General features: G+C 35.3%; 2 protein-coding genes across 2 annotated transcripts; both read left to right on the top strand.

The window, feature by feature from the left end:
* Nucleotides 1-567: 567 nt before the first annotated feature.
* LOC123560216 (methyltransferase-like protein 27) lies at nucleotides 568-9,061 on the top strand. Its single transcript, XM_045352462.2, has 5 exons — nucleotides 568-751; nucleotides 2,829-2,960; nucleotides 3,412-3,547; nucleotides 7,341-7,436; nucleotides 8,728-9,061. The coding sequence occupies exons 1-5, from the start codon at nucleotides 644-646 to the stop codon at nucleotides 8,907-8,909; spliced, it is 654 nt and encodes a 217-aa protein (XP_045208397.1). The 5' UTR covers nucleotides 568-643; the 3' UTR covers nucleotides 8,910-9,061.
* Nucleotides 9,062-9,628: 567 nt separating this feature from the next.
* LOC128546448 (uncharacterized) lies at nucleotides 9,629-10,922 on the top strand. The gene is made up of 2 exons (XM_053516965.1): nucleotides 9,629-9,772; nucleotides 9,908-10,922. The coding sequence occupies exon 2, from the start codon at nucleotides 9,978-9,980 to the stop codon at nucleotides 10,920-10,922; it is 945 nt and encodes a 314-aa protein (XP_053372940.1). The 5' UTR covers nucleotides 9,629-9,772; nucleotides 9,908-9,977.
* The last annotated feature ends 16,233 nt before the right edge of the window (nucleotides 10,923-27,155 follow it).

The raw sequence follows: 27,155 nt of genomic DNA, 5'->3' as shown, positions 1-27,155 counted from the left end.
TAGACATTGAAAATTTGCGGCCTTTTTAATTTTTAATTGGCGGTTTACGGCCAAGTTCTATCGTCTGTCGCAGCTCTTACAGACCTAAGTATCAATGTCGATAAGGTACCATAGAATGGTAATGTTTACTAACATGCGACTCATTTATAAAATAATAAGAGAGTACATTTCATTATTTTGAAAATTCGTACCTCATTTTTTTTTCGAAATGTATTTTGTTCTTAATATTATTTCGAAAACACTCAACAGATTCTTCATCAGTCACTTCGTAACTGTTTACGTCTTGATATCACAAGCATTATGTAATTTTTGAAATTCTTTAAAATCTTTTTTTTAGAGATAAACTGATGCACGTAACAAGCGGGCGAAATGGTATTAATTTATCGAAATAATTATCCATATTGTTTTAAGGTTACTGGGTTAAATATGACACCATATGCATCACATCGAACCATCCAGACAGTGCCTACAGTAGGTAAAATATCACGCTATGTTGAACAGGGTTTTCGCGTGAGATACAAGATGGAAATTTATCACTGTACAGTGGTAACAAATTGCAAACGGAAATTTTCCACAGATGATCAAAAATTGAAACTTACTTGAGATAAATTTATATGACAAGAGAACTACACACCGGGCAGTCATGACTGGAAAGAATGTGAAAACTTGGATAAATGAAATCAGTGCCGATGGGGTTACGGTGCAACAATCACAAAATGCGTATATAAAATGGGCAGACAAATATGACGAGGTATGCGCTTTTTTTATAAGTAGCAAGATTATGCTTTTTACTTTTCCATCAGCATATCATAATAGACGCATATTTTACAAAGAAATGTAAATTTGCATGAAACTAACTACATCACTAAACGTATTCCTTTGGAAGCACAGAATGCAATCAGCAAAAATAGTAACAGACTCAGTTTTACTGTATCTGTGCAAGAAAGAAGGAAAATACGGATATTTAACACTTTTCAGTGTGTTTTGGTTTTATTGTTATCCGTAGAAGTCTGCGTAATTGATAATTTTACTAGTATGTGCGTTAAAACTTTCTAATATAAGCTTAAAACGTATTTGTCGCGGGGCTCGTGTTTCCGTGGTAACGCATTATCTCTCATTTTTAAACTGCAACTTTTTTAATAAACATAAAGTATTTTGGAACGATGGATATTGATAACGGTGGTATTAATGGATCGCGATAATTTCATTTTAACGGTACTCGGTAAAATCCCAAAACAGGTAAAGCAGGTGTGTTATCCGATAAGTGGTGTTAATTTGTATATTGTAGTATTCTTAACTCTAAATACGATCCTTTATTCCAAAACAGATTTATAGTCTAGTGGATAGTGTGTCGGACATCTATTGTTTATATGGTGTAGATTCGAGCCCTTCTTTTTTTAAAATGATTTTTGCTTATTCTATTTTGCAGGTTTAAATCGTCTTTTGTATTTTTCTTTCATTCTTTTTATTTATGTATTTGTTTAATTATTATTGCAATGTATATAGATTCAATGTCTATTCTGATAAGAGATCCTCTGAAAAATGTCAATAAGTACTCGGTATAAGTGCACGAGAAAATCATGATATAAATAGTTTTACATGAATTCCTTCTCCAGATAAAAACATGCTGGAAAAATAAAAAAAAGTAGCTCGTCCTGTATTCGAACCAGCACCGTAAGCTTACAAATCATACGTATTAACCACTAGACCACGCCGCAACTTGCATTGGTTTTGCGATATAAGATATTTGTCATATAATGTGTCCACCTGATTCCCGATTTCATTGTTATGGGTTAATCCGGTATTAGTAAATAAAGGCCACAGTTATCGCGTTTTGTTAATATGTTTAGGACATGCATTTATTTTGTTTAAGATTAAATTATCGCGTGCGCACGACATCTCGACCATCTTATCTCGTGCGCACGACATATTGTCTCGAGTGCACGACATATTATCTCGTGGGCACGACATCTTATCTCGAGCGCACAACATCTTTCTCAAGCGCTCGACATATTATCTCGTGCTCACGACATATTATCTCGAATGCACGACAAATTATCTCGTGCGCTCGACATCTTATCTATTGTGCACGACATCTTATCTCGAGTGCACGACATGTTATCTCAAGCGCTTGACATCTTATCTCGTGCGCATTTTATCTCAAGTGCACGGCATATTATCTCGAGTGCACGACATATTATCTCAAGCGCTTGACATCTTATCTCGTGCGCATCTTATCTCAAGTGCACGTCTTATTATCTCGTGTGCACGACATCTTATCTTATGCGCACGATATCTTATCTATATATATTAATAATTATTCATTCGGAGACTCCATCTCTGAAAATACTGTAGTTTGTTACATAAGCATGTTGATTTGTTTGATATCTATGTTCACGTGACATTATTATTATGATAATGATATGTTGTTTATTATATGTTCCAGTCTGTAATAAAATTCTGTTCTGTTCTGTTCTGTTCTGTTCTGTTCTGCTTAATACTTATATATTTTCTGAATTATTGTTTGCTTACTTTCTAATAATATAAAATATTTGACAACTAAGTAGACAAAATTTGAACTCGGCAGTTCGCCATGACACGAGGCTATGTATTTTTACAGTTAAACATTTACAGCTATTGTTTCAAAATACAACTTTTAATCTTTATGAAAGACCTATGATGTAAGGACTAAACCTTCTTTCCATGTGGCGTCTTTTCAATGTATTTAAGAAAAATACATTCTGTATTAACTCCGAAATTACTGATACATTGTTATTACAATAATTATCTATCCGGAAAGATAAATAATTATCTTAATTCACTTTTAGGATCTCGAAAAACACGCCTTTACCGGACCTGGGAAGGTTGCACAAATTGTTCGGGACCAGATTTTAAACCAGCCAGTAGGTGATGTTCGTATCCTTGATGTTGCTGCAGGAACTGGACTTGTTGCGAGGGAGGTGAGTATGTGTGCTCTAATAAGCTGGTTCATTAAGTGTAACATGATTTCAATGAATATTTGCCTCAACGGCATAGAACGCAACCTGACTGAGTCAATCCATTAAGGTCAAGAAGGTGTAATGCAGCGTCATCTAGCGGAACGTCAAACATTTCGCTTGACGACGCCACGTCTTTGCGTTCTAAGCGTTGACGGTAAACAGCTTGTATGCTAAAGATTTCATTTCGCATCCAGTTTTTCGTCATATTTGAATAATAAAACATCTACATTTAGTTCATAAAAGGAGTTGATATAACTACTGCCAACTTTAAATATATTTTCTGATATATTCATTTCCATAAATGCTAGAATGAACGCATTCAAGCAAAAAATCAGCTGTGAACGAGTTGATTTACAGTTAAAGTTTTTACGACATGCTGTGCAAATTTCTTAAAATACTATCTGTATTTCAGCTGAAAAAGTTTGGTTTCCGTCATATAGATGCCTTGGAACCATCAGAAGCTATGTTAAAAGAAGCGAAGAAAGCACATCTATACATAAACTACTTTGTAGAATTTATCTCAGAATCTCAGACTACAATAGCTGAAAGTAAGTCATAGTCGCTGAGCTGAAGTAATCGTTATTAATATCAAATATTCATGCACGTTATCACACTTACACAGGTACGTTATATTTATAGGTTATTAGATTTGCATCGAGAAATATGCACGAGCTCTGCAGCGGAAATATTGCGCGACTTTAGGAGTGCAATATCATTCCGCAAAAGAACGAGTGCATATTTCTCAGTGCAGAGTTCATAATCTTTTTATTACATACACATACTACACGTATAATTATTATATAAATGATATAATTTGTTCCTTAGCCCCAGTAAAATTGAAAATAATGTCATTAAAGAACTTTAAACTATAAATAATATATAAATTATTGTATTCATTCGATTCAGTTTTGATGTTTACTCTCAGAAAAATTAGTTTTAGCTTTAATTTCGTGTTCTTTTTGAAATTTCGGTGTCCAGTTTTGAAAGAATTTATTAACATCGTATAGTGCTTATTTATCAACGTTTAAAATTTTATATTATGATTTTTGACTTTAAAGGGACTGGCCTCCAGATCGTTCGACAAAAAAATGTTTTTTCTCTAGACATCTGGAAATAAATGCTATATTTCTTAAGAAGGTTTTAAAACTTAATTACTGACAAACAATATGCTACGGAAACACACGAGAATTTGCTGTTTTTACTACTTTTTATAATGAAAATCGAAAAGCGTTTGTAACGCTTAACGCCAGGTAAACTGTCTCGATTTTAAATATCTAATTTTGCTCTGTTGGTTACGACGACGCAAAAATAACTGTCTTAACAAGACTGCCCACAAAATAACCAAATCTATTGCAATGGCATGATGTACACTCTATTGTGCGACAAGTGGGAGGGGAGACAACCCATAAACATTTTCAACATGTATATTGATTTCACAATATAAACAAATGCAATTGTATTTGATGCATAATGGCTGACTAAATAAATTATTTATAGAATTTCATGTATCACCTCCTTACATACAGCTTAAAGTGTATAATACACGGAGGACATAAGGTACATATACATACCTGTAACTAACCGGAGTACTCTATATATCAGTCTCCCTTCACAACATGCTTTAGCAGAGTTAAATCTACATTCGTCAAAGAAATACTGGCCGTACACGAACAACCCCCTGTGGAGGAAACGTGGATCCGTAACATGCGCGGAGTTTTTCAACTCCTCAGACTATTTCTCAGAATACTAAAACTACGGAATCTGTTCAGAAGCATGTTCTTATCTTGAGATTAATGTTTCATTTTTACTTAATATAGTGAACGTAATTACATCCTTTTCGGCCTTGTTTATACACAAGTACAACAATGTGTGAATTTGAATAGCATAAAGTAGATGTAATTAGTACAGAAACTTGCGTAGAACTGATTTATTCGCTACCCAATACCCGCGAAAAATCCCGTGCACAAAATGGTTCAATGATTTTGTGCTTCGCCGTGTTAAGATATACACTGTATTATGTTCTCCGCTATACTACGTACGCGGAGAACTTCAATTTTTGCCGCGGCGGTCCGGGGTTCGATTTCCGACGCTGTCATCTTTTTTTTCTTGATTTAGATTTTTTTTTTAATAGAAACAAAAACTCATATTCTAATGTTCATAATATGACCAAACTTTAATTTGAAAGAAAGATTATTTTAGCCAAATCTGGAGGTCAGTGCCTTTAAATGCAAATATTTTCCCTGATAAAAAAATACCAACAAAAAAATTTAAATACTTAAAACAAGAAACGTACATAATTGTATCAAAATTTGTCCAGTATTACTGCAAAGACTTATTAACACTTACCACTGGGGAAATTAAAGTGACATTATGCGCATCTTACTGCACATAGTGTGTTTTTGGTGAATGTTTTATAAAAGCGATTTTCGGTTGCTGTGCATTTAAATGTGTTAATTAACGACAATGCCGCATAAGTATTTAGAAATAAAGAAATCGGACTAATAAAATAATAGTTTTTTTTTCTTCAATCTTCCATGCAGTGATCTCCCTTACCTATAGGTAGAGATTTCTGAATTTGAAGGGAAGCAACTCTTGCATGCATTTTTTACTTTACTTAAAAAGACTGCCCCAGTGAAAATAAGAGAAGTCATATTTGGAAAGTTATTATTTCGTACTGGTAACGGGAAGAGTTTGGTATATTGGGATAAAAGCTATAATTTCCTCCACCCTATTTACACACACAGCTGATTTCCTGATGAAAAGTAGTACTAACATTTACACGACAAAGCTGTTTTCCTGTACCATTGTGTCAAAATTTGTTTAAATTTTGCAAAACGAAATCCGACCGACCGATTTTTAGCTCACCTGAGCACGAAGTACTCAAGGCGAGCTTTTGTGATCGCCCCGTGTCCGTCGTCGTCCGTCGTCAACAATTTGACTGTTAACACTCTAGAGGTCACAAATTTGGCCCAATCTTAATGAAACTTGGTCTGAATGTTACCCTCAATAAAATCTTGGAAGAGTTCGATATTGGGTCATCTGGAGTCAAAAACTAGGTCACCAGGTCAAATCAAACGAAAAGGTTTTTAACACTCTAGAGACCATATTTATGACTATATCTTCGTGAAACCTAGTCAGATTGTTAATCTTGATACTCTTTAGGTCAAGATTAAATCTGATTTATGTTGGGTCAAAAACTAGGCCACCAGGTCAAATCAAAGGAAAAGCTTGTTAACTCTCTAGAGGCCACATTTATGACTGTATCTTCATGAAACTTGGTCAGAATGTTAACTCTGATAGTCTTTAGGTCAAGTACGAATCTGGGTCATGTGGGGGTCAGGTCAGATCAAAGGAAAAGCTAGTTAACACTCTAGAGGCCTTATTTATGATCATATCTTAATAAAACTTGATCAGAATGTTAATCTTGATGATCTTTAGGTTAAGTTTAAATCTGGGTCAGGTGGAGTAAAAACTTAGGTCACCAGGTCAAATCAAAAGAAAAGCTAGTTAACACTCTAGAGGCCAGATTTATGACTATGTCTTAATGAAACTTGGTCAGAATGTTAATCTTAAAGATCTTAAATAGATCAAGTTCCAATATGGGTCAGGTGAGGTCAAAAACTAGATCACCATGTCGAATCAAAGGTAAAGCTTGTTAACACTCTAGAGACCTAATTTTAAGTTTGAAACTCATGTGAATTGATCAGAATATTTGTCTTGATGACCCCTAGGCTAATGTGAATCTTGGTCATGTGGGGTCAAAACAAGGTCACCAGGTCAAATCAAAGGAAAAGCTTGTTAACACTCACATTTATGACTGTATCTTCATGAAACTTGTTCAAAATGTTAATCTTGATGATCTTTAGGTAAAGTTGGAATCTGGGTCATGTGGGGTCAAAAACTAGGTCACCAGGTCAGAAAAAACTCAAAGGAAAAGCTTGTTTGAAATACAGCCGTGAAATTTGGATGACATGTACAGTTTTGCACACCGATTTAAAACAGACTTTCAGTGACCATGAATGTGACCTACTGACCTACTTTCTTGTTTTTTTTTAAGATACAGCCTTGAAATTTGGAAGACATGTACAGTTTTGCACAGCGATCTTAAAACTGCCTTTCACTGACCATGAATGTGATCTACTGACCCACTTTCTTAATATTTTAGCATCAGTTTGACATTTGAAAGATGTAGATCATATGATTCAGATGAGCGATCCAGGGTCATCATGACCCTCTTGTTTTCCGTAAGTTTAGAGCGTTCACAATAAATCGAGGTATAAACTGTATGCACATATAGTATATGATGAGCTTGATAATTTATCCTATTTTTATGTCTTTTAGGTTCGTATGATGTTGTCACTGGAAGTGGGTTATTTGCTAATGAGGCGCACGTACCTTGCGAAGCCCTTTATGAAATGATCAGAGTTGTGAAACCAGGTGAGAGTTTTCGTAAATCTTTTTAAGTACAAACCTTTTCTGTTACCATTATTGATATAACGAATTTTCTTTCATAATTATGACTCCAATCTAGTGTTAAGAGTTCAATCTGTCCGGATATCACAGAATGTGTCCTCTCGCAACTCCCCTGACACCACAACAAACTTCACAAAAGTGATCTTTGCCAAGTCTAGTTGTGCATATCCTCCTTATGTTCCGGTTCATTGATTTTCAATGAAATTAAGTCTCTTGATTGTATGGTATTTTTGGCTACTTTTCTTATATTATTGGGTGGATTTCCACCAGACCTTACTGGAGTCATCATTGCCAAGCCTAATCATGCATATTGTCCGCATGTTCCAGCGATACCTATTTGCATTCCTTACAGCAAAAGCATGATATATATATGTTCCTTAGTTTAAAATTACTGACTGATATTCAATATTAAACAAATCTATAAATTTGTACATATTTTGTTCGTCTCTGTATAACGTTGGAATTTTACGAATCAGTGATTTTCGCTTAATTTGTAGCATTTATAAAATGTATGCGTTTTAGTGTTGGGGATGTACGTTTTTCGTCAAAGACTATCTCTATTTTTGTTTCAATATCTATTGAAAGGTTCGCTGAAAATGAAGAAATTGCATGTGATGACAATTTGCAAATGACAAACGTCTACAATTTTGGAGAGGTCATTGATAAAGCCATATTTTGTCAAAGTGAAGAAATAGTTATTTCTGATCAAATTGTCATTGACCCAACAAAACATATTAACAAAGTAACCTTCTGAAGGTTTGTTATTTGGGATTCGGCCTGAGTGATTAATTACGACGCATCTGAACGAAAAACAAAAACGTGTTTTATTTGCCAACAAAGCAGTGTTTTTAAGTACATGTGTACCTAAATTAATGTGAATAACAGATAACAAGTTTAGTACGGATACGGATATAAGAATAGTTAATTTCCTAAAGCAGTATATATAAAAAAAACATAAATAGAAAATTTCTAGTACGTCTGTACGCCACTGCAGGTTTTTTCCCCATTCTAACACGTTCGAATTACACCAGGAAGGAATACTAATCTGGAATCCTTTTTTATGCAGAATAGCCAAAAGTATGTCATTTTGCGAAACGTGTTTTAATTGACAAGACAATACACGGTAAAATCCTTTTTTGTTTATATAAAAGAAAATCTTACAAGTGTTAGAATTATTACTTTAATTTTTTCTAGCATGATAACAGTAGAAAAAATATCATTGCTTCTTTTTCAAGCCACTTTGATGTTATTACAGGTGGTCTGATAGTTCTGTGTGGTAGAAATCATCTCCTGAACGACAGTGAAACTTACAAGCGTCTCGAACCCTTGATGGACAAACTAGAATCTGACAAGAAATGGAAAAAAGTTTTACGTGAAATTTGGCCTGGATATCTTAAAGGAATTGATGGAGTAGCTTGGTGTTATCAAGTACTATAGAGAACATTACGCATTCAGTAGAATGACTATGTCATTCATTGAATCTCTTATAACTCCATATTGGAGTGGCATTGTACTTTTATGTTGTTAACCTTGTTTTATATTACAGTTATAAAATATATTACAATGATGAGATGTAAATAAAATAATATTAAAAGAAAGATTGCTTTTTAATGAAATAAAAGATTCCAAATAATATTTTTTTTTGTATGTTTTCTTACAGTCGCGTGAGTAGCTACATTTACTGTTTACATGTATGCAATCCATGACCGAAAAAGTCCAATTTTAAATGTACGTTTGCATACCCTTTAATAATGCGCATTACTGAGGATAGAAATACGAAAAGAACAAAAAATCCAAACTACAAATTAATGAGAGCATTAGTGTCGCTCTTATCATACAGCCTTGCCAGTTTAAACAATCAATCCGATACTTAAATTAAGTGTGCAGTCTGTAAATGCCACTATCTAACTACTTGTTTCAGAGGAAAATATTAAAAATGTACACTGGGGTGTCTGAGTTTTGAGCTTGTAAAATGTAAAATGAAACTCCACACATGTCGTCTTATACCAGGTAATATCTTATACAATTCTAATTTCATTTGATCAAGCTTCACTAACATTTGGACAAATGTCTTGTTTATATCATATCAAAATTAAAAGTGCAAATACGTCATATCATTCATTTTAAGACATAGTTACATGATTATGATACTGGTAATTCCGTAGTAACTTCCCTTTATTGTCATAACCTATACTTAGACTTTTCAGAGTTACTTCCCCTTGATAAAAAGTCGCCACTTGTAATCTAAAAAGAAGTCGCCTGAAACATTAACACTAGCATGTTTAAAGCTTATTATTATTGTAAGTAACCATTGATACTAGGCTACTATATTACTATATTGATTGCATTTACCTATTCAAGCTATTGTTAATTAATATACTATGCGACACATCATTTGGTAGATATTTGAATATTTTCAACCTTTGTACTTTCAGACTGTGTTCATTGTTGATCTGAATAAAGAGATACAAAAAGACCACGTTCTTATATGAACACAGTAATACCATGCCGGTCGTACACTGCCCGATCCCAGGATGTGAATATGTGACGGATGACCTTGAGGCAGCAATTGTGGCTGCACTAATAACAGCCCATTCCATGGCTCATACACCTGGCCCATCCGCCAAAATTGAGAAGGTCAGGCGACCTACTATTACATTAGCTGGTACCAGCGAGGAGTTGGCCTATTTCTTATCACGCTGGACAGATTATGTCACGGCCACTAAGCTGGAAGGCCGCTCTAAAGTGATTCAGTTGTTAGAATGTTGCGATGAACCTCTCAGAAAGGACTTGACACGTACGAACGGCAACACTCTGACAGAACTTAGTGAAAAAGAGGTACTCACAGCAATTAAGACATTGGCCGTTCGCGAAGAAAATACAATGGTTGCTAGAGTTAACCTACACAACATGAAACAGGATCGTGATGAAACTGTGAGAAGTTTTGGTGCACGTATTCGTGGTCAAGCTGGTGTGTGTAAGTTCAATATAAAATGTGCTAACTGTGCCAGAGACGTTAACTACACTGACGCCATTCTCCGTGATGTTCTTACCAAGGGGCTTGCGGATCCTGAAATACAACTTGACCTCCTTGGTGACAGCAACCAGGACATGAGTCTTGAGGACGTCTTTAAATTCGTGGAAGCAAAGGAGGCTGGAAAGCGCTCAGCGTCAAGACTCCTGGACTCAAATGCAGTGGAAGCTGCAAGAAGCTCATATAGAAAAGCAAAAAATGAAAATCAACCAACACCCAAGGACAAAACGGAAACCTGCATTTACGCGGCACCAGAGGCAGGGAAGAAGGCCCCATTTCTGGCTCGGGAAAGAATGCCCAGCGTAGGGACACATACAATTTGTGCAATCGCACCATCATCGGGAAAGGTTTGCCGTAAGGATCCCCCAAAAATTTCCAAAAACATTAACAAATTCTTGAAAAATTACTGTTTTTGAGCTCTAGTACGCAAGATACTTTTGTAACCCCTTTAATGTTTTTTGTATTTTAAGGATTCGGGTATTAGCGTGCATTACCATTGACCCACGGTTATGGTCTCACAGCACAGGGAAAAAGAAAAGATCACTCTAAACCCTTTTTTTTAAAATGTTATTGAAAAAGTTCTCATAAGTTACTCTGCTTTTGTTTTACTTAAAACATTAAATGCCTATTTCAGCTCCCAACCTCCATGGCAGATACGATTCAAAGCGTCTTGCGGGTTTTGGGGGTCATCTACAGATTGGGCCACGCGAATCAGCCCTTATCCCATACCTGCCATGCATACGCCCCCAAAATTTGGCATCAAATCTTGGGTCACAAACCCTCCGACCTGCCCCCAACGGCCCATAGAACCAGGCAGATGATTTAAAACATCACTGATGCTACGGACAGGTTATCCTGAAAGAACCTGTTCGCCTTGGTATTCCCGATGGTTTCCCCCAGTCTGCATACACAGCAAATCTGTCACAGTGAATCCCCCCCCTACCAGGGACGCACAAACCGTAACTGCCCGAAACTTCAAAGCCCCCTTCCCCTCCCACAAGTGCCTTTTCCGGGAACGTGAGAATTTACCTCGTTTAAAATCCCCTTGAACCACACAGTGCTAAATTTTTCAATACAGCGGCACACCACTGCCTTTGATGGACACACCCCCTTGAAACTCTGGTCGACAACACGTGGAACCAGTCGCCCACCCCCCCCCATCCCCCCTTTTCAGGCGTATTTCAAGGCCTTTTAGCCCAGATTCCCTTTTTAGGCGTTAAGAACCACCCATTGGGTGAACCTGGACAGGGTGTCACAGGGGTCTTTGCCAAAAAAAAAGGGGGGCCTGCAGGACAGTGGACTTCCAACCCCAACGCTCACCAAACGTGAAACACATCCCCAATCACCATTTTCCCAAGCCCGTTCCGTCCCACAGGCAAAAAAAAAACATCTTTGATCTTGGAACGGTTCCCAATTTTCCCCTACGCAGGGGGACCGCATTTTAAACTTATCACCCCAGGGGAAAAGAAACGTATAAGACACCCCTCAGGGATACATTCATCTGGTGAGGATATACCCGGAGGTTAGGGTTTGTCTCTGACTTCACCAACAAGACAAATGTGTAGATTATGTTGTAAGGTCAATTCCATAAGGGGAAAGCTTCTTCCAGGCATTTTCATTGGTTGGGGACTTTTTTTAAAAGAAGGGTACCCCCCAAAAAAACCCCAAGAAATTTGCTTTGCGAGACCATTTAGTTCGCGGTTTTGGATTACACAAAAAAATGTTCGCCATGCAAAAATTTCTCGAGAAACCTCGTTTTTCCACACACAAATAAAACGACATACGTTCGGGTTGGGCTCTTTAAAAATTTCTTAGCTTTCGCAGGCAGACAAATACCATTAGAAAACGTTGAAGCAAATTTTTCCATTTCCGGGCAAAAAACTACACAACTTTTTTTGAAGAATTAAATGTCTTTGCAATGAAATCGAAAGGGTTTCGAATTTCGATCCAAAAAACCCAAGGGCTTGCGACAGATTGGTCGAAAGAGGCATAGGTTTTTTTTCTGCTTAAAAACACGTCCGCCCATTTCCCAAAACCCTTTTTTGCTGCAATGAGGGTTTGGGAAAAATTTTCCCCTTTGTGGGAAGCCTTTTCACACATAGCGCAGAATCAGATATCCCCAAATCAAGGGTGAGGCTCAGCTGGGGCGACGCCTTAGAAAAGGGCAGGTTTTTGTTCTAGGCTGCGCAGTTATCGTTGCTTTTGACCACAACCATTACAAAGGTTTGGTGATAGATCTCTCGGGGACACTCCAACTCGGTCTACGAAACCAAAAGAAAAGACACTGCGCTATAAGTTCGAAGGGGGCCAACCCCTGGCGTAAAACATGGGCAACTGACGTCTACTCGACCCCAAACTGATAAACCGAAAAAGGAACTCAGGGATGATAAGCTCATAAAGTCCTTTTACCTGCCATCACCACACCCTTCACCATTTATGGATTTCTACCCAGAAAAGTTTGCTGATGACATACATTTGCGTTTGCAGAAATTTCTTCTTGAATCCATTCAGTCTTTTTTGGGGATCGTGTTCGCCTTCCCACTTAAAAGGACCCGACATGCACACTCTATTGGGAATTAAAGGGGGTATCCAGACAATCCCAGGGGATCCCTAAAACACTACGAAATTCTTTCCTTTTAGAGATCACTTGCACACGCAATGATGTTCATACAAAAATCGGGGGTCACCCACCGCTCTAGACAGGGGTTTTAGACCTTTACATTCTGAAAACCCAAGGTGTTACTCGATGTGGCAAAGGGCGAACACATCTTCTGGCCAGGATTACCCGTCCATCAGAAAATCTACTGAAACCTTACACGCAACCGTATACCCCCCCAAACCCCACGCAACCAACACCATTGACAAAACCCAAATTTTACCCTTCCAGTGCTTGGCCGATTATTTTCCACTACGGGTTTGAACTACTTATTTAGGGTCGTCGTACCCGAACTGGCCAATAGTTACGGCTCAATGGGGACCGGGGGTTTAACAAAAAGTCTCCGTCGTACATTTTGTCACATTTGGCATCCCTAAAATTGGCCTCAAGGGGGGGGCCGGAATTTACACCCACTTCCCCCCAAATTTCAAAAAATTTGGGGGTTCCACCCCACCTCATCATTTTGCTTTTCCTCATATAACTGTCGCGCAGAATTTGGTTTTAAAAAGGGAAAACGCCTCAAAAAGGGACAACACAAAAACCAGATGGGGGCCTTGATACAACCTTTCCAAGGGGCCATACTGCAATACAGGAACACACCAGATAGAGACACTAATTTCTCCGTCCATTTGTGTTTTCGGTCGCCCATTCGTGTTTTTACCCCCAAATTCCACCGGGGGGGTATAAACCCCACTCTACGGGCACACCTTGGGTCACGGAAAATGCACCAGGAAGCGACAATAAAGAGCGGGAAAAAATTTACACAACAACGAAACGTCGCCACCACAGCAACCGGGAGACCATGCCAAATCCAAAACCAGATAGGGCCAACACCCCCTGAAAGGGGAAAAAACGGGAACACCCCTTTTGAGGCCTCAGTTCGATAAATATGTGTCCCATCGATGGGTCAGGGGGGGTAACACTCCTAACAGAAAGTTTCGCACTTTTGTCCCATTTACCCTACACAGCCCAAAACTAACGATTATAAAACCTGCCTTAGTCGAATAGCCCCCCAAAGGGCCCTACACCGGGCCCAAACAGAAGCCAACAATCCCTCTTAAATCTTACATAAAAGCTTTAAAGGGGCGGCAGCAATTTTTCAGCACACCGCCCAACCCACAAACTCCCCACAAAACCATAAAACCCCGGGGGTGCCATCTCTCTTCCCGGGAAATTTGGTAACCTCCAATACGAATCCCACAGACCAACTGCAACCACACCCGAACCAGGGGGAATCAGCTAACGAACATCATTCCCTCTCGGCCCCCACTCACGACTTTGTACAAGAAAAAAATCCCCAAACCCGGGTCCGACAAGCCACCCTGCGAAAGCTAGTCGCTCTACCGAAAACCTGGGGCATAATGACTTGAAATGAGAGTTTTGTCACGTTCTTTTTTCAGATTTAAAAATTTATTTCTGTGTAGCTTTATTTAGTTTATTATTTAAATGTTTTCTGCCAGTTAAGGCTCATCTTTTTAATTTATCACATATGATAAAATTTTTTTTTTTAAAAAGCCTTTGTGTCTTTACTTAAAAAAAGACTCAAAGGGGGGATACATGTTATGATACGGTATTCCCGTAGAATTCCCTTTTTGTCATAACCTACTTAACTTTTCAGAGTTACTTCCCCTGAAAAAAAAGTCGCCCTTGAAATCTAAAAAAGAACACCAAAAACATTAACACACATGTTTAAAGTTTATATTATTGAAAATAACCTTTATACTGGGCACTATTTTTAACTATATTGATTGATTTACCTATTCAAGCTTTTGTTAAAAAATTAAACAAACGACACTTTTTTTTGGGGTAGATTTTTTGAATATTTTAAACCTTTGTTTTTCAGACTTTTCATTTTGATCTGAATAAAGATACAAAAACCACGTTCTTTAATAGTCCAATTTCAACAAAAATTCGGGTAAAAAAATTTTTCTGTTAAATGGCAAATAAAATGCTTGAACCACCAAAATTTTCGGAAAAACGGGTTTCTTCTTTTTCCACTTTTTTTGCGAATCAGTTAAACCCACGGTTTTGAATGAAAGTTTTTTAAAACGCCACAATAACCCAAAATACGGCAATAAAATTTTCAACAGTCGTTAAAAACGGAAAAGGGAAACCGTTTTTTGAAAAACTAAAAATTAGAAGTAACTTTTGTTTTAAAAAAAAAACGATCCCAAAAACGTGTTGAAAAAATCATTTAATGAAATTTTAAATTGATTTTTAAAACCTGTTTTATGGGGTTTTAAAAATGTGGGTTTAAAGTACTGGTGAGGACGTCCAGTCCAATGGTCCGTCAATAAAATTTTTTAAAACTTTGTTTGGATGAAAACAAGAAGCTTTTAAAAATAAAGAAATAATAAATTTGTAGCTCAAAAAAAAAGAACAGTAAGTGAAACAAAAAATTTTTTGGTCATGGCTGCTTTTTTTGGTGATATTCAGAAGTTAACTTATAAAATTGGAATTTCTTTTTTAAATTTTCTTAGTATGGGGATTTTCGTTTTCTGTTATTTTTTTCCATTTTTGTTCTTACCAACTTCTCCATAGTCATGGTTCCCTTTTTGGGGTTAATCCATCCAAGTCTCTCACTTTTTTTAGGATTGATTCCCTATTTTTTTACATACCGCCAAAAAGTATACTTTTGTTTTATTAAAAAAAAATTTGTACCCCAAAACCATGCTTTTAAAAAATCTTTTTAAACCCCAAAAAATTACTTGAAATTTTTTTATCCTAATAAGTAGTTTAGTGGCAAAGGGTCTTTGGGGAAGGGAACAAAACGAACGGAACAAGTTAAGGGCCCCCCACGGGTATAATCAAAATTAAAAACAATGTTTTCAAACTAACCAGACCACCATCTCTGATAAAAAAAAAACCTATCAAATTCGATCATTGCCCGGTTAGTCCCCATTTAGTGACAAATGAAACGTTCTTTTTTTTTCACTTACATTTAATTTTGCTGACAATATAAATTGTAACTCTTGTCTACTGCAAAAAATTTTAAACTGAAATGCGTGCAAAACTTTCAAAAAGTTACTGCAGAACAGTGCACGAAACTAGTCAATTTTGTCTGTGATACAACGAAAACACATCAAAAATTATTCTGTTCCGTTTCCCTTCCGCAAAATACCCCTACCTAAATGGCTACTGGACTTTTTGGAAGGAACGGAAACCAATTCAGGAAAAAGCTACTCACAATGTAGAAATACTAAACCGAATTTTAAAACACACCAAATTCAATCGAATGGTCAGATTAATCATTACTGAAAATTTAAAAAACAAAAATCTTCTTTCACTTACAATTGTAGGTGCGACTTGTTATCGGATTCTATTAAATACAAAAAAATTACAAAATGGAATGGGGGCCAATGCTGCAAAACGTTTTTTTGCAGAACGGCTTAAACACTCATTTGGGTTTCTGCGGAAAAGCTGAAAATTTCACAAATAAAATTTTCATTTCCGTTTCCTTCCGCAAATAAAATACTATAAAGCAAAAAGGACTTTGCGGGGAACGGGAAAGGAAACCCAAATTTAGGAAAAAGCCAGCTGCATCAAAGAAAAAACTAAATCTAAAAGTTTAAAACAACACCAGAATTAAATTTAAAAAGGTCGAAATCCTTCTTGAAGATTACAATAAGATCTTCTTCTTTTTTACTTTCATACGAGGGTATATTTTTTCTCGACTATTTCTATTTTTAAAAACAAAACTGAAAGGTCCAAAGCTGCAAAAAGTATTTTCTGCAAACATGCTTGAAACATCAGTTGGTTGTCTGGTGCAAGCGAAAACACACAAGTAAAATTTTCATTTCCGTTTCCGTTCCGCAAAAAACCCTTACCTAAAAGAAAAGGTCTTTGGGGGAACGGAACGAACCAAAACAGGAAAAACTCAGCTGCACAAAAGTAAAAAAAAAGACTAAACTGAATATGTTATAAAAAATCACCAAAAAAGTTCAATCTAAAAGTTCAGATGTTCATTTTTTAAAGATTACGAAAATTTTTCTTTTTTCACTTTCAGATTTTAGGGGTAACAAGTTACCGGATTTTATGTATTATCTACAAATTAGAAACTGAGAATGGGGCCAAAGCCAAAAATTTTGTTCAGAAGCGTGCTTGAAACAGTCATTGGTTGTCTTGGACAAACGAAAACAATCAACAAAATATTTTTTGTTCCCTTCCCCTCCGCAAAAAACATTTCCCTAAACTAAAGGTACTTTTCGAACGGGAAAGGAACCCAAACAAAATAAAGCACTGCATCTAATAGAAAGACTAATCTTTAAATTTATAAAACCAACAGAATTAAATCAACGTTCCAAAGAACAAAACTTAAATTACCGCAAGAACATTCTTCTTTTTTACTTACAGATTTAAGTGATACTTTTTACTCGGATTCATTTTACACAAATTACAAAATGAAATGGTCCAATCTTTCAAAAAAGCTTTGTTGAAGAATCAGGCAAGAAACAGTCATTGGTTGTCTGTGTGCAAGCGAAAAACACATCAGTAAATATTTCTTGTTCCGTTCCGTTTTCCCCAAAAAATCATTCCTAATAGCAATGGTACTTTGGGAACGGAACGGAAACCAATTCAGGAATAAACTCAGCGCTCAATGTAAAAAATGACGTCTGAATATTTTTTAAACACAACAAAATTAAATCAAATTGTCAGATGAATCCTTTCTTGGCGATTTCAACAAAAAACATTTTTTTCACTTACAGATTGTAGGTGTAACTGACCTATTCTTTTACTATCTGAAAAATTTGAAACTTAAATGGTGCCCAAAACTTTCAAAACATTTTGTTCAAAAAGCAGTGCTTTAAAAAGTCAGTTTTTCGCTGGGACAAGCTGAAATCAAAAACAAGCAAAATATTCTTGTTTCCTTTCCGTTTCGCAAATACCTTACCTAATAGCTAAGGGACTTTTCGACGGAAAGGGCCAAGTCAGAAAAAAGCCTCAGGCATAATTTGAACAGACAAACGAATATGTTATAAATATCACCAAATTAAAAACCCAAAAGTTTTAGATGTAAACCTTTCTTAAGATTTCAAAAAACATTCTTTTTTTCACTTACAACGTGGTGATACTTGTCCCGGATTTTTATGCACATTTCAAAATTAGAAAATGAGAAGGGTCCAATGCTTGCAAAAATATTTGCTGCAAAGCAGTTTGAAACTAGTTTGTTTGTTGCCTGGGTGCAAGCGAAATCACCAATAAAAAATTTTAGTTCCGTTCCGTTCGCAAAATACCATTACCTATATAGCTAATGGACTTTGCGACGGAAAGGGAACCCAAATCAGGGAAAAAAGCTCAGCTTCTCTAAAGTAAAAACAACTAAATGTAAAAAAAATCACCAGAAGTTATTATAATGTTGGATGGGAATCATTACTTGAAGATTACTACATTCCCTTGGACACCTCTTTCCCCCACCCCCAGGGGGTAGCTGAGCAAAACTTGTTAGAGGCCCCTACAATGCACCTTTTTAAAATCAAAAACCTGGGCCTTTAATTTTTTATCGAGAAAATTTTTAAAAGTTTTTACCTATGTAAAACTTGAGACCCCCAAAGCGGACCCTTTTTACCCCAGGGCTTTAATTTTTAATAATTTTGATAGGAACCAAAAACAATTACAACAAATATCAAGGCCTAGGGCTTTAGGTTTTTGACAAGAAAATGTTTTAATTTTTTTCTATACAAGTCTATTAAAAAGTGGGGCCCCCCCGGGGTGGGGCCTCTTTTCCCCCAGGCAATTTTAACAACAATCGAAAGGACCATTAGAGATACCCCGGGCCCAAAATTTTGCCTAAGCTTTTGGTTTTTTACAAAAATTTTCAAAGCTTTCCGTTTAAAACACCTGAAATATACAAAATGCCCTTTTTTAAATTTTCTTTAAAATGGAACACTAAAAAAATTTTACATACGAAAAAATTTAAGATATAACAAGAAACTTCAAGATCCACATGGCATGCCCAAACAAAAAAAAAAAAGTTTTTCTACCTCCTACCTTTTTTTTTTTTTCAGACCGTTTTGCGGAAACAATAAATTTTTTCAGGCCTTACCCCGGGTTTCCTTTTTTTTATTTTCGGGATTTTTTTTTTTAAAAATTAATGAAATTTTTCAAAGTAATGAAAAAAAGACAGTTCATTTTACTTGTAAAAATTAAAAAGTCGAAATTCTTAAACCAAAACACATACTAAAACACGTACCCCCAAAACGTCGCAGAAAACCAATTAGTCTGTTTAAAACTATGGAACCTATTATGTAGTTTATTCAACTTAATTCTTGTATTTTAACAAAAAATTTTTTTTGCACGAAATCTGTTGCTGTACGTCCCATGGGTTTTTAAGTACAGAAAAATCTCATTGTAAAGCGTTTTTTAAAGGAAAAAAAAATTGCCAAAAAAATTTCAAAATTCGCAACATTTTAAAAAAAAAAGCAGGCCCTTATACTGAAATTACAGAAAAAAGTATATCTTTTTAATTGGTTCCGTTCCGTTTCCGCAAATCCAATACCCATATAAGTAATGGTATTTAACGGAAAGGAACGGAACAACACATTAAAACAATTTTAATTTAGTTAAAATTGGGATTAGGAATTCCGAAAAACTCGACATTGAAAGGACCACCCACGGACTGCTAAGAATGGCTCTTAAATTTATTGGCCTTAAGAATTCAGTCAGAGAAAAGAAAGTTTTTTAAGGGGAATGTAACTGTATTTATTAGAAAATACATGAATTTTCAAAAACGTTTTAAAAATCGGAACACTTCCAAATCCCCAAACCGGAAAGTTTGGGTTTTTTTGTTTGTCATTGACAAACAAAGTTTTACACAAATAAGAAATGCGTAGAATTTTTAAACCCCATCCTTTTAGACCTTTTTTTCGAATAAATAACATATAAAATTTTTTTTAAAGGACTATCAAATCCCAAAAAAGGAATGATATATAAAACGGGAAATCCTATATATTAACGGGGGGTTTTTTTAAATTTTCAACCCAATTTTAAAAAATTTTATTTTAACAATTTGCGTTCGCATCAGGGGCAGGATATTTGCGCAAAAGAAAATGATTCAATTTTTGCTTTTTTGTTACTTTTTTTTTACTATAAACTGGAGTGGATTTTGGTCAGGGTTTTAAGACGACTACTAACTTTGGGGTTTTGTTGTTTTAAACCTTTAGGGCTTCCCAATCTTGAAGAGTACTCCCAAAAAGTTCACGCCATTGCTTTGCTTTTCTGGGCGAATTTACCATTTATCGACCCTATGGGTAATAATGACCCTTTTTGTTTTTTCCCACAATAAATATGCTTTAAAAGGGTTTAAAGGTTTAAATTAAAAAAGTGAATGCTGAAATCAAAAAAAACAACAAACACAAAAAAAAGGTTCACAAAAAAAACATTACAAATTTTTAAATATACTTTAAAATGGAACAAATGACACGATTAAACCCTGCTTGTCAAGAGCTTCACTAAAGGTGATGAATGCCCCGCAGCACGACCGACTTGCAATTTGACGCACACAAAATTTCATAATTTGTGGGCTGATTAACGCAAATAGTAACAAAAAACCAAGTCCCATAAATATGCAAATATTTATCAAAAGAACTACATGCCCGCACAACTAGGTTGGTAAAGACACTTGTGGGAAGTTTCATTAATTTGTATAAAGGGGGTTTGGGAAAATTTGCGCACACAAGACTGCATTGCAACGTACATTCTTACATGAAAATATATGTTAACAAGAAACAAAGCTCATAACTCGCAATTTTTTTTCGTTAAAGAACCTAAAAGCCCCCTCACAAATACTGTTGTACTGACACTTTGTGAATTTCATTAAATTGTGTCAAAGGGGGGGGGAAGATGGTGCCACAAGATTGGTCTATGTATAAGAAAGTAAAAAAAAAACAAAGTCCCAAACTCGGCAAGTTTTTTTTCTAAAAACCTAACACCCTTCACAAACTTTTTTGTTACTGATCACTTTTGTGAAGTTTCATTAAATTGTGTCAAGGGAGAGGAGAGAGGGGCGCACAAGATTGGCTACGGACGGGCGGACAGAAACCGAAACCAGTTTACCCCCCTTACAACTTTGTTGTCGGGGGGTACAAAAATACAAAACCTTTTTCGTTAACATTAGCCAGTAAATTTTAAAACGGGAAACTTTTAAAACAGCAAACAATCTCTATAACATTTAGTGCATCTAATCAATGACCCGGACCGATTTATTACCGTAGGGCAGAGTTAGCTGGAAAAAAAAATAATGCGAAAGCGTCTAATAATGCAAATTTGCTCACTTTAAATTTCCCCTTTTAAAAAAAACACACATTTTAAAGTGAAAAAACAAAACGAAACTAACTTACACCAAGGGGCCCCATAAATGAACTAAAAACAAAAACTAAAATCGCCGAGTTGCATTGCAAAGGCGTAATATTTAGGGAGTAACTCCAACACTATTCTAGCCCACCAAAGGGGGAAAAAAACAAAACATTTTCCATACCTAGCACGTCTTCTAAGACCCCCACCAAAAATTACAATTTTGCACTGATCAATGGCTTTCAGGGGGGTTTATTTTTTTCCCCGTGTTTGTAAACAGAGCTGCCATCCAATGATTCACCCTGAATGTGAAATCTTTTTTATTTGTTTATTTGGCGATTTTTCCTTCAGGGCTAAATTTGTAACAGTCTGGGAAATTAGAGCCAGTCAGTAATAGCAAATACCATTTGCTAATAGGAATGGGATTTTGCGGAACGGAAGAAAATTAAATATTTTACCGATGAAAATTTTTAGCTTTTACCCAGACAACCAAATGACAGACAAGCACTGCTTCTGCAGCTCATACTTTTGCAAGCTTGGCACCATTCCAGTTTGAATTTTGTAGATAGTACAAAAACCGAGAACAATATCACCAAAACTGTAAGTAAAAAAAGAATTTTCTTTCGTAATCTTCAATAAAGGATTACATCTGCACATTCGATTCACTTTTGTGATGTTTTAACATATTCGGATTTTCCCTTTTTTCATTTGTGCAGCTGAGCTTTTTTCTTGACGGTTCTTCCGCCGCAAAATACCAAAGCCAATAGGAAAAGGTATTTTTCGGGCGGGAAAGGAACAAGAAATATTTTTTTCTTTTTGACACTTGTACCACAGACAACAATTGACATTTTTGTGCCTGCTTCTCGCCATACGTTTGCACACGACACGCCTTCAGTTTCAAAATTTTTAGATAGTAAAGAGTTTCAATTTTTTGATACAGCTAAATTTAAAATGTAAGGAAAAAAAGAACATCTCATTTTTCACAACATCACTAACCCGGGGAATGGCCCAAATGCGATAGTTATTTTTTTTTAGAAGTGGTCGGGTTGGGTTTTAAAGCATTACTTTTTACTTTTGATTAATACCCCCTGGGGGGCCCCCTTTAAAGTTTCCGTTCCGTTTCGTTTCCCTTCCGAAAAACCCTTAGCCAGTTTGTTTTATTTTTAGGACTCGGTCCAAAAGTAAACCCAAATTTGAAATATTTTAAAAACCTTGTTTTTAGAACAACAAAAAAGGCTGTAACAAAAAAGATATATAACGTATGTAACCCCAAAACAAACAAAAAAACATGTCTATATGTAACCAATTTTACAGCTTTCTTTGTTTGATTACTACATGTTATATAACTGTATATATCTGTAATTTCCAAATCATTCAACTTTCTTTAAGGTTTAGTCGGATAATCTGTCTTCGGTTTTTTTCTTCCAGTTTTTGTTCTTAACCAACTTCTTCATAGCAGTCTTGAGCTGTTTGCCCTCTTCACTCCCATCCAAAAACAGGTCTCGAGCAGTCAAAATTATATAACCACCTGAAACAGAACATGGACTAAGATGCCAATGTAGCCGAAGTTTAAAGCGACTTCACTCTTGTTAGGCGAAAATATCTTTCCTTCAGAAATCAATAAAACTAGGGTGCCGTGAAAGTGACCGGTGGTACAGACTTACTGACATATGATTTTTGCAAGATGTCAAAAATATTGTACGGATGCAGATAAACCGAAAATTAACATCCTTCATGCATTTTTATACCAATGTCAAACACTTGTTTCACATACTCACATACCTGTGTTACAGATTTTGAGCAGAAAATCGGTCCATGGATATAGAAGTTACAGCCCAGAGAAGGATTTGCGGACGGACGAAAGGCTGGACGGACATAAACATACCTTTAACCCGACAAACAGTAAATGACTGATGATGGAGCCAACCATAATTACTCGACATGTCATTAATGAATCATATATAAGTATCTGTAAACGTGCGTACTGAATGCATGTGTGCACATAGCTGTACACAAATAAAAGACGAAATATTTTGCAAAATCACAGATACTAGTAGGTTAAACAGATACAGAACATACAAAAGAAGGGACACAGTAGGACATAAAATAACAAGAAGTCAGTTTTTAAAAACTTGCATACAGCTGTTTTCTCGATAGCCAACATACGAGTTCAACGACTGCCAATTGCAAATACCACCGGCTGTTTTCGACAGTCATATTTTTTACCCGAGCATGTTTAACGGCTAATTTTGTTGTTTTTTTTTTTTGAAAGAACGTTGAACCAGGAAATTTCACACAGAGGCTCCGAAAAGATACATCTGTCAAACCAAATGATTAAACTTGCATAATACTTTGGAATTTTGTTAGATTTTTCAGTCTGGAGAATTGGCACACAAATACAAAATGCACGGGAGTCTCGTGATAGTACATGCCTTTAATTTCACATGGTTGAAGTGTAAACAATTAGTTAAAATTGCTTTGTTTTATTTCTCACGGAAAAGATCGGACAGTCAAGTTTTGATATTTGAATAATTATGGAACATAGAACAGAACAGAACAGAACATATACTTTATTCGATTTGTACAGAGTACATCATCAGTATAATAACAAATAATATTTCAGCTAATATAGTAATCACGTGGTACTTAACATCTGGCATGTGATTTGGTTATAGTTTAAATATCATGTACAGCATAACATTTAAAGATAATTATCAATAGAGGAATAGAGGATACACAAGAAAAATCTTAACAGATATACATTTATAAAGATTGTCGTCTGTTACATACATTTAACAAATGTATTTTTTTACGTTACACGTCCACAGCAATATATTTTACGGTTTACAAGCATTACAAATACAATGCACTTTTCATAAATACATAAAACAGGTACATGTATGTACACATATCTTGATTTAACTTACACCAATATGAAACGTTCATACATTTTACAAATGAATTTTACTTAGAACTTCACTGTAATATACTTTACAGATTACAGATACAATGTACTTTTCATACATACATAAAACAGCAATATACATATGCAATGTTTATACTTACATGAGGATGAAAAGTTCATACATGTATCTGTTTGCTAGCTATATCTATATTACATTACATTTAATATTTGGTTCCTACAGTTCAGTGCTTGTTTTATATAAAGAGATAAATTGAAAATAGTTTGTTTTTCTTGTTTCTGCATTAACTCTATAAATTTATACATGCTCGGTCTAACGTAATAATATTTCTTCATGTATTTTTTTCTTAAGGTTGTAAAACAAGGACAAACTAAGATAAAATGATATTCGTCTTCAAAATCCCGTCTGTTACAGCATAAACAATATCTTTCATTTCGTGGTATTCTGTTTCTGGAATATCTACCAGTCTGTATTCTTAATGAATGAGCAGAAATTCTGAATTTAGTTAGGAATACTCTTAAATTGTAAGGAACGCTATCAAGGTACATCTCATATTCTAATGTTGGTTTAACATATTTATATAATTCTAACATACTACTTCTTTCTTTATCAGCGTTCCACTCCTGTATAAATGTATCGATAACTCTTTGTTTAAAAATAAACGAAAAATCATAGGTAACTGTATTTGGGTCATACCATACATTGGCAAAACCGTATTTACAAAGTAAATTCTTCACACCAGAAACCCAATTTCTAAATCCTTTTTTACAATCATCTAATGCGTCAGAGTAAAGAACTTTCATTATTATATTATCTGTATTTAATAACCTTATCCAATATTTGACAATTCTAACATATCTATTGATAAATAATGGGTACCTGCCCAACTCGCCATAAATACCTGTTGAACATGTGCTTACTCTGACATTTAGTAACTGTTTACAGAATTTTAAGTGAATTCTTTCAATTTCTTTTGATTTAGAATTCCCCCATATTTCAGACGCATAATTTAGAACAGACCCAACAAAGGCATCAAATAATTTACACAATATTTTAGGCTTCAGTCTAAATTTTCTGCAATTACATAACAAAAAGTTTAAAGCTTTAAGTGCCTTACTTGAAAGATGTTGTTGATTCAGATTAAAATTCCCAGTATAGTTAAAAACAACACCTAAATAGTTAAAATCATTTACCACATCTAATGTAATCCCATTAAAAGTCCATTTCTCTGTTGGAAGAAGGCCACCTCTTTTTCTGAATACCATAATTTTTGATTTGGTAGTATTAACTTTAAGACCAATTATGGAACATACATACATTTAAAGTTGCAAGTTGATTGTTTTCTACAGGACGTAAAACTGTAACAAATAAGCGCTTCTCTTTTTTTCAGCAATTTCACTCAGATGAACTTTGACATTGTTTACAAAGAGAAATCAGTTTTGTGTCATTTTGAAATGTGTTGTTCGGCTGAAACGTATAGTTCCCGGAATAGTTCTAAAATTGTTTATTTTTGGGATTTTTGTTTTATCTATATATTCAGCACAATGTGAATATTTCCAGTTTTTGAAAATGATTGAAATTGTATTTTGTTTTAGAAAAAGTTCCGATCTTTCATTAATATTTTGCCAGCGGATGCTTACAAATTTTAAGTGAAAAGGCTTTCTTGTCAACAATCATTAAGAAGAAGTTAATATCTAGTTATTTAGTTATAGCAAAAAAAAATCAACGTGGCTTCAAGTCGACCCAATTATTATTTTCTTTCTAGAGTAAACATATAAAAAAATAAATTAATGCGCTTTGGCATTGAATTAACTAAGCACAAAAATGCTCATCGCAAACTTATATTGAGGTTATATAGCAGTAATTCGGTCAAAAATGTGCTTCCGTGGTGTAGTTGAAAGAAGTCCCTAATAAATAGATCCTAATTTTTCAATTTTTCGCGCATTTGCGCGTAAACCGGGGCCCAAATTGGCATAATTTCACTGGTGGAATGTATTTTACATAAAATAAGACACTTTTCATGCTTATATTCGCATGTTTTCGAGTTGTTTACTTGAAAACGAAAGTAGAGTGTTTATTCTGCGGACCGCTTTCTGAAATGCGGCAATATGAGGGTACCTAACTTCAGTTGACTTGCATTTCACTGCATACTACTGAACACCCATTTTTCTTTTCGTTTTCTTGTGGCAAATGTATGGATATCTTGCGGAAAATAGGTCTACGACGGAGTGAAAATCTAGAAACTGTATCAAAATTGATCTGAAGTAGATGAATTTTATATGAAACAAAGAACAATTTCTTTTATCGGTATATAACCTTGAACAAATGTAACATAATTATAGACCTTTTTGCCTAGACATTTACTGACGTTTTCCTACCACCATTAGCATTTCAGAGTAAAAACAAGAATGTCCTTTGAGCAATTAAATATCGATTTTATTGAAAACATGGTTTATGGGCCCCCGCTAAATTTCGGAGATGGACGTAAATTTACGGAAGATACCGATAAAAGCTACAAGATTATCGATTTTTCAAATAAGGCTTATTATATCAGCAGTCGCGTTTAGTACAGAAAGTTCGATATGTTACATCAATTAAGGTATTTTAGGTCATCTCTGTTGTTCGATGAAAGAACATAAAATGAGTTTGTGAAATTAATTTATGCATGCCTATAATTGTCAAATGTAGTTTTTGTTGGGTTTAAAACCTCACACCGACAAAGTTATAGGTCAAATGGTGACTGTCAAGCTTTTGTTGGTGGGGGAAGACTCAGGTGCCCT

This window comes from Mercenaria mercenaria, chromosome 10, assembly GCF_021730395.1.
Source record: "Mercenaria mercenaria strain notata chromosome 10, MADL_Memer_1, whole genome shotgun sequence".
In the NCBI taxonomy this organism is placed as follows: Eukaryota; Metazoa; Mollusca; class Bivalvia; order Venerida; family Veneridae; genus Mercenaria; species Mercenaria mercenaria.
The sequence above is the reverse complement of the archived record's forward strand: the minus strand, read 5'-3'. Positions and strand labels throughout refer to the sequence as shown.